The sequence below is a fragment of the Macrosteles quadrilineatus genome, unplaced genomic scaffold (genome assembly GCF_028750875.1).
Source record: "Macrosteles quadrilineatus isolate MER2022 unplaced genomic scaffold, UCM_ALF_1.0 Scaffold_128__1_contigs__length_305072, whole genome shotgun sequence".
NCBI classification, from domain to species: Eukaryota; Metazoa; Arthropoda; class Insecta; order Hemiptera; family Cicadellidae; genus Macrosteles; species Macrosteles quadrilineatus.
In genome coordinates, this window is record NW_026542721.1 from 132,835 (window position 1) to 147,623 (window position 14,789).

A 14,789-nucleotide genomic window follows, 5' to 3' on the forward strand; every position below is an offset into this window, starting at 1 on the left:
TCTATAGTTTATTTTATAAAAATACTTAGTTTTACGACTTTATGTAGAACAATTTTTTAAAACTCATTTATTAAAGTGAAGTAAAGTGTTAAAATTGCTGAAGCAACCTCTACAGTGTATAAGTGGCGCTAACATGGGTTTAAAAATAATGTAGTCTATGATTATTTTGAAATTAAATTAAATATAAAAAGATAAATGTTTTAAATGTAGACTTACATTTAAAGCCCTACTGCAGTCAAAATATCCAAAGGAATCTAACAACATAACTTCGTGTAGCAATAAAATCAATCACGGATCTTGTTATTGATGTTGATTGAGGCTTTAAACGAGGACCAAAAATTTGTTTGTATCGCTTTAATAATATAATAATTTACAATTCTCTTTTTAACATAGCAATTTCATTTTTGTTCTTAAAGGCTGTTAAGGGCAATCGTTTACGAATCCACGTCTGATTTTCAACCACAGACATTTTACCTTATCCGGAAGCTGTCCCGACTCGTATTTTTAGGAAAGTAATTTATGAGTAGATTTTAAAATAATGAAAGTTTCCTTGTGTACGCGTTATAACCATTCACAATCAATGACTAATTCTGTCGTGTCAATGAAATACTATGTTTAGAATGTGTAAACAGACCGAAATGAATAATACCACAAATTATATAATTGTGACATTTGTTTGGTCTTGTACAGGTTAGGTTAGGTTAGATTGCCTTATTGAAATCATAAGCAAACGGTCCACAACCAATGGTTATCTATGCACTAGGGTATAGGCTGCATTTCTAATTTCTGCAAAAGATTCCCCACTTGTGTAGACATTCCCATTCAGAGAGCAGCGTTATCAATCATGTTACTATAGTATTTACAGTATTGCATTTAGAAAGTCATTTCCTAAATATCTGTATAATGTATACAAGTATTTAACCAATCTCTGAGACCTCCAAAACTTTGACACTTGCGTCATTTTCAAAGCAGACAAAATTCAAAAGACAAGATAAAATCTGTAAAAATCCGAAGTTACTATCTTACTGCATTTACATCTACTGCATCAACAAACATCTTCTACAATTTCATTACGAAACATGTTCAATCGTTATCCGTTGCAAAGCACGGGTACAGCAGCTAATTGGTTTATACAAATGTGTTTATAAATTTTTTTGTTAAAACATATTTATTTCTTAATTCACATTAAATTTATCTATTTCTCATTATGTTTAAGGAACGTTTTAAACTATCATCAAGTTTGGTTTGGTTCTTTGAATTTAAGGAACTGATTACACATTTCTCAGTAATTCAACAATTGTTCAGATTATTTAGTGTAATTTCATAATGTTTCCAGATTTGAACTATTAAATAATTGTCACAATTTATTTAATGTTCTCCAAATTGATTGGTTTTGTTTATTGTACCATGTAACGTATGGAAGCCCATGTGGCGTAACTAAGGAAATACAAAAATAAAATTATTTAATATTGTACTGTCACCATTTGTGAGCTATGTTTCAGGTTTCAAGTCTCTAGTTCATCGGGAAGTTAGTTTAAAATCGATTGAAAAATATACTGAACAGACAAGTAAGCGATCTAATAAAAACGTTTAAAAAATACTGTTGAATGTTAAGGTATTAAAACATACAAAAAAAGCACTGGATCAATGCGAGTACCATTGGACGTAATCGTGTCATTTATTTATTACATACACGGCAAACGCCATTTTACAAGAGAGTTGAGTTGAGATTAATAAAAATTTGTTGTGACTTAAAGTGAAATAAAATAAAATCTTTAAGTGAGATTTTTAAAATTTTCGATTTACAGTTGGCCTAACTCAAATCTATTTGAATGCTTTCCTCAAATATCTGTTTGGGAATTTATTACAGTTTAGGTTACCTATATTCATTTAACCTAACACTGGAAATTCTAAAAAAAGTTTGCCTCCGTTACAATCTCTCTTGGCCATGGATTGTACACATTTTCGTAAACAAAAAACGGAAAATTGAACATTCTTGTGTAATAAATTTGTAATAAATAAAATGTTTACCACGCAATCCCAATTTTCGTCATTAAAACTCATTTAAATAAATTTAAAATGCGTTTATTGAATCAATACAACTTAATTTTATTGAATTACAAAAACTTTCATTGAAGTTCTTATAAACGACTATTACTGTTATCTATCTTCAACAATAAGTGTTTGCTAAAGGTTTCTTTCGTAACCTTAATATATCTCTCGACCTTTATGTACACTAACGTATTTCATACACTCGCTATAAAGCTCTGAGTACACAAACACACGAGCTGGCCGCTTTCCTATTCCATTCACTCGTAAATATCTCAAAATTACATTATGAGTTATGACACCCTTTAATTGTTATTAGGCGCAATATCGAAGGCTGCTACAATGCTTGGCCACGCCCATTTCAATTATTGCTGGCTAGATGGTTTCTGATTGGTCGGATTTAGCCACGCCTCCTCCTTGTAAGATTCTGGGCTATCAGTTTGCTATCGCGTTTCGGACCGACGAGTTGCCACTTCAAGATTTCTCGCTTAGTGCGTCTAGAATTGTGTTTATTTGAGTATTTATACAAAAAGTATGGACATGTTTTTAGTTTTATCTAGAATATCGTGTTAAATATTCAATTCATTTTTTGAAATTTAATTGATGCAATCTTCCAATATTGTAAGAGAATGCTGTACATTTCCTAAGCTTCATCCAAGTGTTTTTTGGACCTAAAATTTTTACAAGAACCAACAACCAGAGTTCCAATCCCCGAAGACAACATTGGACTCAAGGAATTAGTAACACACTATCCTATGATGTGCTAAGGTATATTGTTTACATTAGTGGTTGACAACACGATTGAGTGTTTCACGTGATATCGACAATGAACAACCAAGAAGGGGTGGATTGTGAGGTGGGAGGACATTTTGTTAATAAACTAACCGACAGTCCGGGCCCTCAACCCTCTAGTTCGCGATCCCTCAAGTTCGGCATGGACAGGATCCTCTCAGAAGACATCGCCCCTCCTAGGAGACCATCTCAGTCTACCAACAATCACTCAGGTACTTGTAAACTCTGTTAGTTTTCACAAAAGTTATACGGTATAAATATTTAATATCGTACAGTAGGTATATATTCGAACGTCCAAACAACCATTGCATAAAAGTAGTAAATAAAAGTAGTATAAAAGTAAATAAGTTGCATAAAGTATTATGTGGATGTTGCAACACTAAAGACAAAATATTGGCAAAGAATAATCATATCGGATACTAATATGCTTCAAAATATGTGACAAGTATAAATAGTATACATTAAAAAATAAACAGGACAAGAATGACAAAATTCTATCTATGTAAAAAATGCGAAATTACAAGTATATTACTAACAGGGATATTATCAACAAGAAACAAAGGGTCTACAACCAAAGTAGGCCTAGTATGCGACAATAATGCAAGTACCTGCAAAGGCAACAGTTGACTCAATTTTCAGATAATGCCCAAGTAGCCGCAAGGATGTTTTTCTTCTGATAGTCAGGTAACAGATTTGGAAGAAGTCATAGTTGCATCATAGAAATCTTAGTTGAATCAATTTTCATATATTACACAATATGTTGGTGAGCAAAGGTATAACACTGCAGGACTAATAATCATTTCACATTACGGCTTTTCAGGACAGCGGCAGATTTTATGTATCTATTTTGAGTTGAATGTGAAATGCGAACAAAAGTGAAGTATGGAATGGAATAAGACTAGTGGCATTTAGGAACATAGTCACTAAAAAATCCAAAAGTAAAATAAATTTGTAATAGTCAAACAAACTAAGAATTAAGAATAAAATTATCTTTCACGCAGCAGCTCTGAAAATTGTAAGTTGATAATTTTTATATCACTTTAGTGAAAGCAGAAACTAACTAAATTATTTATTGATTAGTAAACAAACTTCACGCACTTTATCAACAGAAATTAAAAGTTTAAAATGATTATAAAAAGTATGAATTAATGAAAATGATAATAATAATATCTATGGTTCTTACCGTCAACGCAATCAGGAGTAATATTCCACTACGGCCGTTTCAATGCACGTGCAACGCACGCAAATGTGCAATGAACGTTTTCTTCATTGCAACGCAATGCAAATGAAGAAAACTCGTGTTAAATGTGACAAGACTATAGTTTTAGTGTACCACTACGCACCTGACGATGGAGTCATCTCCGAAACGGCCGTAGTGGAATATTACTCCTGATTGCGTTGACGGTAAGAACCATAGATATTATTATTATATTTCCACGCAATCTGCCACACTCAAGAATATAGAATGAAAATGATTAAATTTGAAATCACGCGTTTAATGTAAACAAAGCAGACGTTTTTCAATCCCAACGCATTTCAAATTGAGGATATTTTTCGCTATTTCTCATTTTTATGGTAGATTTGGACATAATCTTCAATTTTTCCCGACCCCTGAGACCCCCATCATCTTACGACTCATGCGAGCTGTCAAACTCACAATTTTAATAAAAAAAATCGCCTACAGAATTAATAAAAGAGATAGATGATTTGTATAGTTTGTTACTGACTAAGATCAGCTGTTTGCAAGGACCGATTGTTGAAAGCGATTATCAAACATAGGCCCAGTTTTGAAGTATCAGAAATTCTGCTATTTGCAGAATTAAACAGGTAATCTGAGAAGTCTGGCGCGAGAACCATACGCTCCCGACTACCAACCATAGTAACTGTCAACGATATCGTATGCACGAACAGCTATGTTTTACAAATAGCTCCATATTTGTTAAATAACTAGGTTTCAATCTCAATAGCAATCTTAATTGATTAAAATATTTGAATTTCAATACGCAATTTAAGAAACAAATTATGTAAACACCAATTCTTCGTAGACTCAGGATGATGAAAATAAAGTAATGTCATGAACAAGTTATGTTGGTCCTCTTGACTAACATTGATGAGTAATCTCGTAGTAATGTACATATCAAGCAAAATCCATGCAAACACACACGCCACAAAGATAAGAAGACTTGGCTAGTTTTAGAAATATAAAATTCCTTGAAAATAACAAGAACGCATTGTAAAGAAATATAAAGGTAAAATGATCCAATACAAAATTGTGCATGATCAATCATAATCTACACGTTCTGTAACGTTAATTACGTACTTAGCGTCATATAATATTACAACTTAGTTTTGCAAAGTGTCCTATGTGACTGGTCCCATAGGTTTTACACACAATTAATTGCAGATATTTTTGCGAAAAAAGATAAAAGAGTTAAAACATTTAAACCCCGTAGAAAATCTGGTTCATGAGTTGGTTTTCACAAGCACCTATTCCTAATTTGATTGTTTTAAATATGTTTAATTAGTAACAGATTTGTCAATGAGTTTCCTCCGTAAAAAATGTTATAATTTATCTTAAAGGATCTTCAATGTTTGGTAAAAAAGAAGGATCGATGCCGAAAGAAATTCAATTATTGATAGTCCTTCAAGTTCCAAATCAAAATCTGGAAGAATTTGATTATTAATGGCAGCTATCATAATTAGGGGGTGAGTAAGAAATTATTAAAAGAATTTGCAAATTGACTCGTAAATATATATTTTTATAGGCGTATTAGGTAACAATTTAAAGCTCTTATCCTCTAGATGTGCCTTTAGTGGGTTTGCATGTTATCCCGTAAAAGCCCTTCGTCCTATAGGTTTTTTTTTTAAATTTCATAGTTTGTGCTGAATTTTGTTGTCAATCATCTGAGCTTTTTCAAGTTTACATTTGTTTACATCAAAACGGATGGCCATGATACAATGTTTTTACATTACATACGAAAATGGGGCTATCTGTGGTTAGTGATGTTTCAATAATTTCAAATAAAAATGTTGTAATGTTATTTGTATAAAATGTAGAAAGAAAATGACTTACGTTAGAATTTTGTTTCCATAGTATGTGTCATTAGTATTTGTAATTTTTCTAAAATACCTAGAAGAGAAATAAAACGTGGTACAATTCAAATAAAAAAACATCTCAAACCTGTAGTACGAATGCTTATTAATACTACTAACTTTTACCAACTAAGCTTATTTGACTCATTTTGGTGGGGGATATTTTAAGAATTTAAAAGCTGCGGTTTTAGCATATTAGTTGTTGTAGTACAAAGAGTAAGAATCTCTGCTACTATTTGAAATATGGTTGGAACGAATCCAAATAGAATGTTTAGTTTTCAAATAGACCACCAATGCATCGATAATTATTGTGTGGACAATTTTAACAACGCTACTGATAAATTGTATTGATTTTTAAAAATCGTAAATCGAATGACTGCCAAGGGTTTCGTATGAAGAATTCATGCTTGAGATTGTTTGTTTATAAATAAATACCTATATTTGTACAGCTTGAAAAATTTATTTCAATCAATGTTTGCTTTTAAAACTAAATTAATACCTTTTTGATTTGATTCAGAATCAGAATCAGAATGTTTTATTGCCATAATAATACATAAATGTACAGGGCAAAAGTCACTAAAACTAAACAAGTAAAATAAGACCCATTAAAATAAGATACAAACTTCAAAAGGTACAAACTATTTACAATTTAAAAACGAAGAAACTCTGTAAAATTCCTTATCAACTAAATATTACCTCAGACCACGCTTAATTTTTTTTTAATCATGTTCGCCCTTGATTGTGTTAGGAAGAGAATTAAAAAGACGGATACACATGGAGAATGATTGGTTTTTGTGGAAAGTGGTACGAGATAGTGGAATATGTAGGTTAAAGTTCCTCCTGAGATTGTAGCTGTGGTGAGATGACCCTCTAATATGAAACATTGTCGAATTTTTTTTAAGAAGGTCAAAGATTCAAAAATGAAAATTGATGGGAAGGTCAGCATATTATTTGTACGAAAGACAGATCTACAAGACTCTCTATATTTTAGGTTGAAGATTAATCTGATGGCTCTTTTTTGCAGTTTGAATATTTTCCTAGTTTGAAGTTTGTCGTTACCCCAAACGGGCACACAATATGTAAGAAAGGGGTAAACAAGACCGTAATAAGCTGTCAGCAGGATGCGTCTGTCTTGATAACAGGAGAGCCTACGAAGAAGGAAAGCACTAGTACTAAGTCTATTGTGAATTTTGTCGATGTGACTGGAAAATTTCAGATTGCTGTCAATGACTACTCCTAAATATGTTACACTAGAAGAAGAAACAATGTTGATGTTGTCGACAGGTAAATTTAAAGATTCAGATGGGCTAGACGAATTCTGCCGTATACGAAATTCTAAAAGTGATGTTTTATGAGGATTTACATGTAGAGAGTTCTCGTATAGCCATTGGAAAACAAAACTACTCTCAATAAATGTTTGGATTTCTAGCTGTGCATGATTTTGACTGGAGACAACGAGGGAAGTATCATCAGCAAACAGATGTAGCTTTGAATTTGACACAACAGGAGGCAGATCATTGATGAACATTAAGAAAAGGACGGGCCCAAGAACGGACCCCTGAGGCACACCTGTACTTACAGTACGCTCATCAGATATCCTACTACACAAACAGCCTGAGGAATCAATGTAAGGGACTTCTACAACTTGCCTCCGTCCTTTAACATAAGAAGACATCCAATCCATAGCTACTCCACGGATACCCAATCTTTCCAGCTAATTTAGAAGTAGGTTGTGGTCAACGACATCAAAAGCTTTGGTAAGGTCAAGGAACAAACCGGAGACATGATTCTTTGCGTCGAGAGAGTTGGAAACCTCTGTAACCAGGCTGAACACAGCATTTAGGGTGGAGTAACCTGAACGGAACCCGAACTGATTTTTGTTGATAATCTTATTTTTATCTAAGAATTGATAATAAGAAGATCTTCTCTGTTACTTTAGAAAATGTTGATAATATAGAGATTGGCCTGAAGTTATTGCAATCGTGCCGGCTTCCTTTTTTCTTATATTTGGCTTGACTATTGAAAGCTTTAGTACTGCAGGAAATGTTCCACTCTGGAATGAACAATTAATTAGGCAAGTTCTTCAGCACATTTCTTTAAAGTTTTTGATGAGATTTCATCCCTTCCAGAGGAGTTTCCAGGTTTTAGGGATCGAATGATATCTATTACTTCATTTGCATTAGTTGGAGTAAGAAATAGTGATGGTTGGATCATATTACTATCTCTACTTCTATGTGCATCTTGCGTTTGCATGTTTTTAGGTAGTTTTCTTCCAATGTTAGTAAAGAACTCATTCATTGTATTTGAAACTAAATCCGGAGTATCCAGCAATTTCCCTTCTGAATCAAACACTGATAATTTACTAAACGGTCTCTTCAATTTATCTGGTTTAAGGTCATTTATTATGCTCCAAACCTCTTTTTGTACATTGCTACTGTTATTTATCTTCTTAAATATTGCCTCTGCTTTCTTCGAACTTATTTGACTCTTAAAAACCTTTTTAGTGTTTATGTATGATTGTTTAATTGGGTGTGTAATATTGAGATCTTTAGACAGGGTGTAAAGGAAAATCATTTTTTCTCTTAACTCATTCAAATCTGAATCTAGACATATTTTGGTTGTGGACTTTCTTTCCTTTTGTTTACATTTCTTTAGTGGTAGTGCAACATCTAAATAGAATTGTATTGTGGATAGGAAAGGGTTGAATTTTACGTCTACGGATTTGATTTCAAATAAGTCTAGCCATTTCTCTTTCCTTAATAAATACTTGAATGTAGATATGTTTTGATCATTAAAATTCCTTGTCATTTTATACTTAATTATAGTATTGCTCTCTGGATGTCCTTTTATTTCACTTAGTTGGGCATGGTGGTCTGAGATACTAGTAATAAGAACAGAAGAATAGAATAAATGCTCAGGGATGTCTGTAAATATATTGTCAATAATAGTTCTGGAACCTTGAAACTCTCTCGTAAAGGTCTTAATTGTGTCTCGAAGACCAAATGATAACATCAGGTCTATGAGTAGTTTTGCAGAGGGGCCGTCTCTATCAGTCAAGTCAATATTAAAATCACCTGCAACCACGAAGGATAAGTTTTTAGCTTTCAATGAGTCAAAACATGCTTGAATAGTGCTCAAGAATTTCTGTATATTACTTTGTATATTGCTTGGAGATCTGTACACGCATACAAAGATTGTATTCAGAGACCCATTCGTTACTTCAATTGCAGCAAGCTCGCATACACTTTCAATACAAAAGTCAGACACATCTACCACAGTATAATTTATGTGATCAGGTGTAAATATGCATACTCCTCCTTTTTCTACTTGGGTGCGGCAATAGCTAGCTGCTAGTGTGTAGCCTGGCATTCGAAAAGCCTCCAACTCAGATCGACGGAGGAAATGTTCTGACAAACACAAAACATCTGGTGAATGCAGATCTAAGATAATTTCTATCTGGCTGGATTTGGACAATAAGCCTCGGACATTCTGATGGAAAATACTAAAAGACTTTTTAAGATTGATAGAAGATGTTACGTGATGGCCTGAATCAGTTGAGGAGTTCCTAAAAAAGGAATTGCGCTAGAAGAAACAATAGGATCACTACATTGGGAGTGACAAAAATTAGAAACTTCTAGTGGTGTTTGGGATTGAACTACTCTGCCAGAAGGACAGGCCTCAAGACCGGTGATATGGACAGGGATGTGGTTTATGACACTTGTTAGTGTCGAGCTGGTTATTAGATTTATCAGATCCAATATATATTTAGATATTAGTCTTTTACCCAACAGGTTGAGGTGGAGGCCAAATTTAGTGTAAAACTTTTGTTTGAAAACATGGTGGAGTGACAAAAAGTAAGCATGGTTATGAGATGATATACAATTATACATAAGGCGATTCATTTCCAAAATGTTACCATTCAATGATTTCTTATCAAACCTATATGGAATACCTAATACAATAAGACTAGGGGAAACCCGTCGAAATCGACGGTTACTTTCAAGGCTTACGTTAAAAATATTTTTTGGGAAGAAATGTTCTAACTTCAAAGGGAGGTATGTCCGTTACAGTGTAAGTTTGATTTTTCCTTCGTCACGTCGCGTCAGTTCATATCGTACTTCTGTGCCACGAATGAACCCTCTAGCATAGTTATGAGAAATTTATTGTGGGGTTACTGTTAAAGCTGGAATTCCTTGACATGGGGGATGTCAGTTAGTTGTCTCAGCCTTATCAATAACATAAAGTTGTCAATATAATCTCTCTACGGAATGATAGGTGTAGTGGAATACTTGAAGTGAAGTTGGCTTTTATTCTTAAACTGTTAGGGACCTCCTAGTTTATATGGTCTTGCGGCTTCATTTGCAACAAATAATGCAAATGACATAGCAATGGGACATTTCCAAAAAGAAAAAATACTGTAAATTGGCTGTTGCGTATATATTGACGTTTACATATTGTAAATCAACGTATCTTATAAAGGATTATGAGGTCTAGTTTAAAAGAAATATGACCTTTCTGTCATGACAGTAGCTGCTAAAATAGTATTTTCTCTTTGCACCATATTTTACAGCCAAAATGTCGTGTTATTTTCAATAATGTTACCAACCCAGTGCGCCAAAGTCCGTAATATAGGCAGGTGCAAATAATTTGTCAAGATGGGTACCATTTTAGGCAATGTTTCTATGTTTGGATTTTATTAGACACGATAAGAGCAGACATTTCTACATGAATATTTGATATGTGTAGAATAATATGATAAAATTTAGGCAAAAGTGGTGAAAAAGGCAGACACCAACCCGTACAATAGATATAAGATAGTTCAATAAGAAATGAATTTCTGTGATCAAAGGATTTTCCACTGATTTCGTAATAGAACGTTAGGGCCTATATTGCAAAACATGACATGATAAAGAGGAAAACTAATTTTAAAATCAGAAAATAACATTGCAAATACTTATTTGGTACAATTCAGTAACCCAATAAATATGTGTGGTTTGAAATACAATTTAAAAATGAACAGCTGTTTTATTAAAAAGTATTATTCACATGGCCAAAATGTAAACAACTCTGTGGAGGGATCTTTAAAGGCTTCTGGAGCAGAGCCCTAAGGGATTTTGCTTAGTTTTTCTTTTGATATCTCATCTACAGACCAAGACCTTTCTTTGGACACCTCTACCAAGTTTCTACGCCCAGCCGTTCTCTCAAATTAGTGGGGACAAAGTTTCCAATTAAATATTTAAATTCCCCCATGTTAATCTCATGGGAGAAAATCCAACTTTGATGGCCTGTGGGGCAAAGCCCAAGGATTTTTATTACATGAATTGGTGAAAGGGGGCGTCTACACAAAAAATACTTTATTTTAACACGTCGTTTGTAAAAATCCGTCCATTATTAACGGAGGAGTAGTGTTTTCAAGAAATCGCCTTCACGTATTATATATAAGGATTATAGTCTAGGCATATTAGGTAAGTTAAGAGAAAGTTTAGGTACAGTCCTAATCACCACTTTTCTTTATGTTTTTTGGGTCGCTGAACACGAATATGAGGTTTGCTGACAGATATTTTGCCCGGAACATTGGTTATTTTGTGAAAAACCTTAAAATGTTGACACTTTTTTTGGTTTTTCAGGCAAATCTCGATAAGTATGGGTTTTTGATAAAATCCTGCTTTGTAAAATTAAAGATGACAAAATTTACTACAAGTTTCGTATATAATGTTTGTTTCTACGACGAACCGTTTCGCCACTAGAGCACACTAAAAAAGGCCAGAAGTACAAAAAATTAAAAACATTGCTAAATGCTGCCGTTTTACATTACGTTTCCATGAATACAACCCATGTTACGATAATTTTAACTATTTATTCATGATAACAAACTGAAACACACTTAAAATTACCCCCGCCGCAGCAAACCTGCAGACTAAGCGAATTTCCATTTCCCTGATTAGATTTACACTAAAATGTCTCCTTAGAAATATCACATTTATTCCTGATTTAAATAAAACTAACGAGTACTTAGGTTTGCTGCAACAGGGAGGGTAAAAGGGTGTTTTTTGTCAAACGTAATAATTTAGTATAATATGAATGCATTTTCCAAAGTTGATCAAAATATTTTCATAAACAAGCAAACTACAACAGTTTACTTAGTCTCCATAAGAATAACATAGGCATTTTAAATTTACAGATTTTTGGAATTTTCTCCGTAACCATTAGGCGCATAACAACGCTTTAATATACTAAACTATTTTTTTAAGCTCTACAAAATGGCATAGAAATAAATCGCTAAATTTTAAGTTCATATGGTCAAAAATAGGAAAAACCAATTTTTACCTCAAAAAACCACCCATAAATCCCTGTTCCCATAGTCCGATCATGCTGGGCAAAACCAAAAATGAAAATAAACCCTAACCGTTTTACAAAGGTTTTACATTGGGTTTCCATGGAAACAACCCATGTTACGATAATTTGCACTATTTATTCATGATAATAAACTGAAACACACTTGATAAATCTATGCCAAAATGTATGACTGACTGACTGCTGGAACATTTCCGTTCTCACAAAACCCCCATTTATTTTCTCAGCACAGGGATGTTGCTGGCCACAGGGTTGACTGCTATAGTGGTTGAGAAAAAAGGATGAAATACATTAAAAGAGTTGTAGATAACTTTTAACTTTGGTAACGTCAAGTTCAGACGAGCAGACCGTGTCCAGCCACTTGCCATAGTAAATAACGCGATGAAAGTAGAGAATTCTTACCCGTAAACCCCAGCACATTGTTTCAACGTATCAGCATCGCTAAGGATTCTGATGAAGAACTAAAACACTTCTTGTACTTCTTACGGAGAAAATTCAAAAAATCCGTAAATTTAAAATGCCCATGTTATTCTTATGGAGACTAAGTAAACTGTTTTAGTTTGCTTGTTTATGGACATGTATTGATCAAATTTGGAAAATGCATTCATTTCATACTAAATTATTACATTTGAAAAAAAACACCTTTTTACCCTCCCTGTTGCAGCAAACCTAAGTACTCGTTAAAGTTTTATTTAAATATGGAATAAATGTGATAATTCTAAGGAGACATTTTAGTGTAAATCCAATCAGGGAAATGGAGTCTGCAGGTTTGCTGTGGCGGGGGTATTTTTAAGTGTGTTTCAGTTTGTTATCATGAATAAATAGTTAAAATTATCGTAACATGGGTTGTATTCATGGAAACGTAATGTAAAACGGCAGAATTTAGCAATGTTTTTAATTTTTTGTACTTCTGGCTTTTTTTAGTGTGCTCTAGTGGCGAAACGGTTCGTCGTAGAAACAAACATTATCTATGAAACTTGTAGTAAATTTTGTCATCTTTAATTTTACAAAGCAGGATTTTATCAAAAACCCATACTTATCGAGATTTGCCTGAAAAACAAAAAAAAGTGCCCAAATTTTAAGGTTTTTCACAAAATAACCAATGTTCCGGGCAAAATATCTGTCAGCAAACCTCATATTCGTGTTCAGCGACCCAAAAAACATAAAGAAACGTAATGATTAGGACTGTACCTAAACTTTCCGCTAACTGTCACTTATAATCCTAATATGCCTAGCCTATTAGTATGTTTTGTTTCATTTACTAATTCATTGAAGGAGCTTATAAGTGTAGATTTACAATCTCCCTGATCAACATCATTTGTACCGGCGTATACAATCAAATAATCACGTTTGCTCATCAGTTTAATTTTACTACCTAAGTTTGAGACTACTTGGGATAGTTTAGCATTCGGATTAACAAACCCCGAAACATTGTACTTACTTGAGCATTTATCAAGCAAAAGGGAACTTAGATGTCGACCATGGCTGTCAGATAGGATTAACATTTTGGCTTTGTCTTTTAGGTTACTGCTTATGGACGTTACCTTAGTGGTTACTGGATTAGGTCTGGGAGCTTGGTTTGGTTTCGTAGCTGTGTTCGGTTTGGTTGCTGGGTTTGGTCTGGGAGCTGGGTTTGGTTTGGTAGTTGGGTTTGGTTTGGTAGCTGGGTCTGGTCTGGGAGCTGGGTTTGGTTTGGTAGTTGGGTTTGGTTTGGTAGCTGGGTTTGGTTTGGTAGCTGGGTTTGGTTTGGTAGCTGGGTTTGGTCTGGGAGCTGGGTTTGGTTTGGTAGCTGGGTCTGGTTTGGTAGCAGGATTAGTTGCAGGTTTTTTGGTCCTTACCGTTTTCTGTACCTTGGGATTGGAATTTGAGGGTAACAGTGAAGGGTCACTAGAACTAATAGGTACATGGTCGGTTACACTTAATGCTGCAAACTTATTGCTACAAGGTATGGAGCAGTTATTGCTATTAGTTTGATTAGGTGAAGGTCCTAAGTTTACAATGGTCCATTGGTTTTTTGGGCATTTTTTCAGTTTCATGGACAGGTTCTTATTTGGAGGAGGATACCTAGGAGATTTACTTATACTATTTATTGGAGTGGACAATTCTGGTGTAGTGGAAGGATCAGGATTCCTGGTAGCAGAAAGGCAAAGCAATCGTTGGGCCATTGAGACAATTACACTGGACGTAAATCTTGTCATAAAATTGTTTGATTCCGTTAACCATAAATTAATTTGAAGAAATTTAACAACGATGCTAGAAATTCGCTAAATAAACAAAGGCTTTTCGAGGCATATTTGCATTATTGCTATTACCAAAATGTATTAAAACGCACACTTAAATTAAGTCAGAAAAAAACAGTGAAAGTGAAAACATTTAATTGTCATCGGGGCACTCGAACGAATTACTGTTTTTAGGCCACCACAATATACTATCATTACCAGGTTAAAATAGACAAAGCTACCACCATAGATTAACCAAACTCCCTTAAGTATGCTTAATCT

General features: G+C 33.9%; 1 protein-coding gene across 1 annotated transcript in view; it reads left to right on the top strand.

Annotated features, from left to right (window-relative positions):
- The first annotated feature begins 2,538 nt into the window (after nucleotides 1-2,538).
- LOC128982133 (H2.0-like homeobox protein) overlaps nucleotides 2,539-14,789 on the top strand; it is a 32,372-nt gene continuing 20,121 nt past the window's right edge. The window contains exon 1 of the mRNA XM_054401182.1: nucleotides 2,539-3,053. Coding sequence (XP_054257157.1) covers nucleotides 2,876-3,053 — 178 coding nt within the window. The 5' untranslated portion in view covers nucleotides 2,539-2,875. The remainder of the gene's footprint in view (nucleotides 3,054-14,789) is intronic.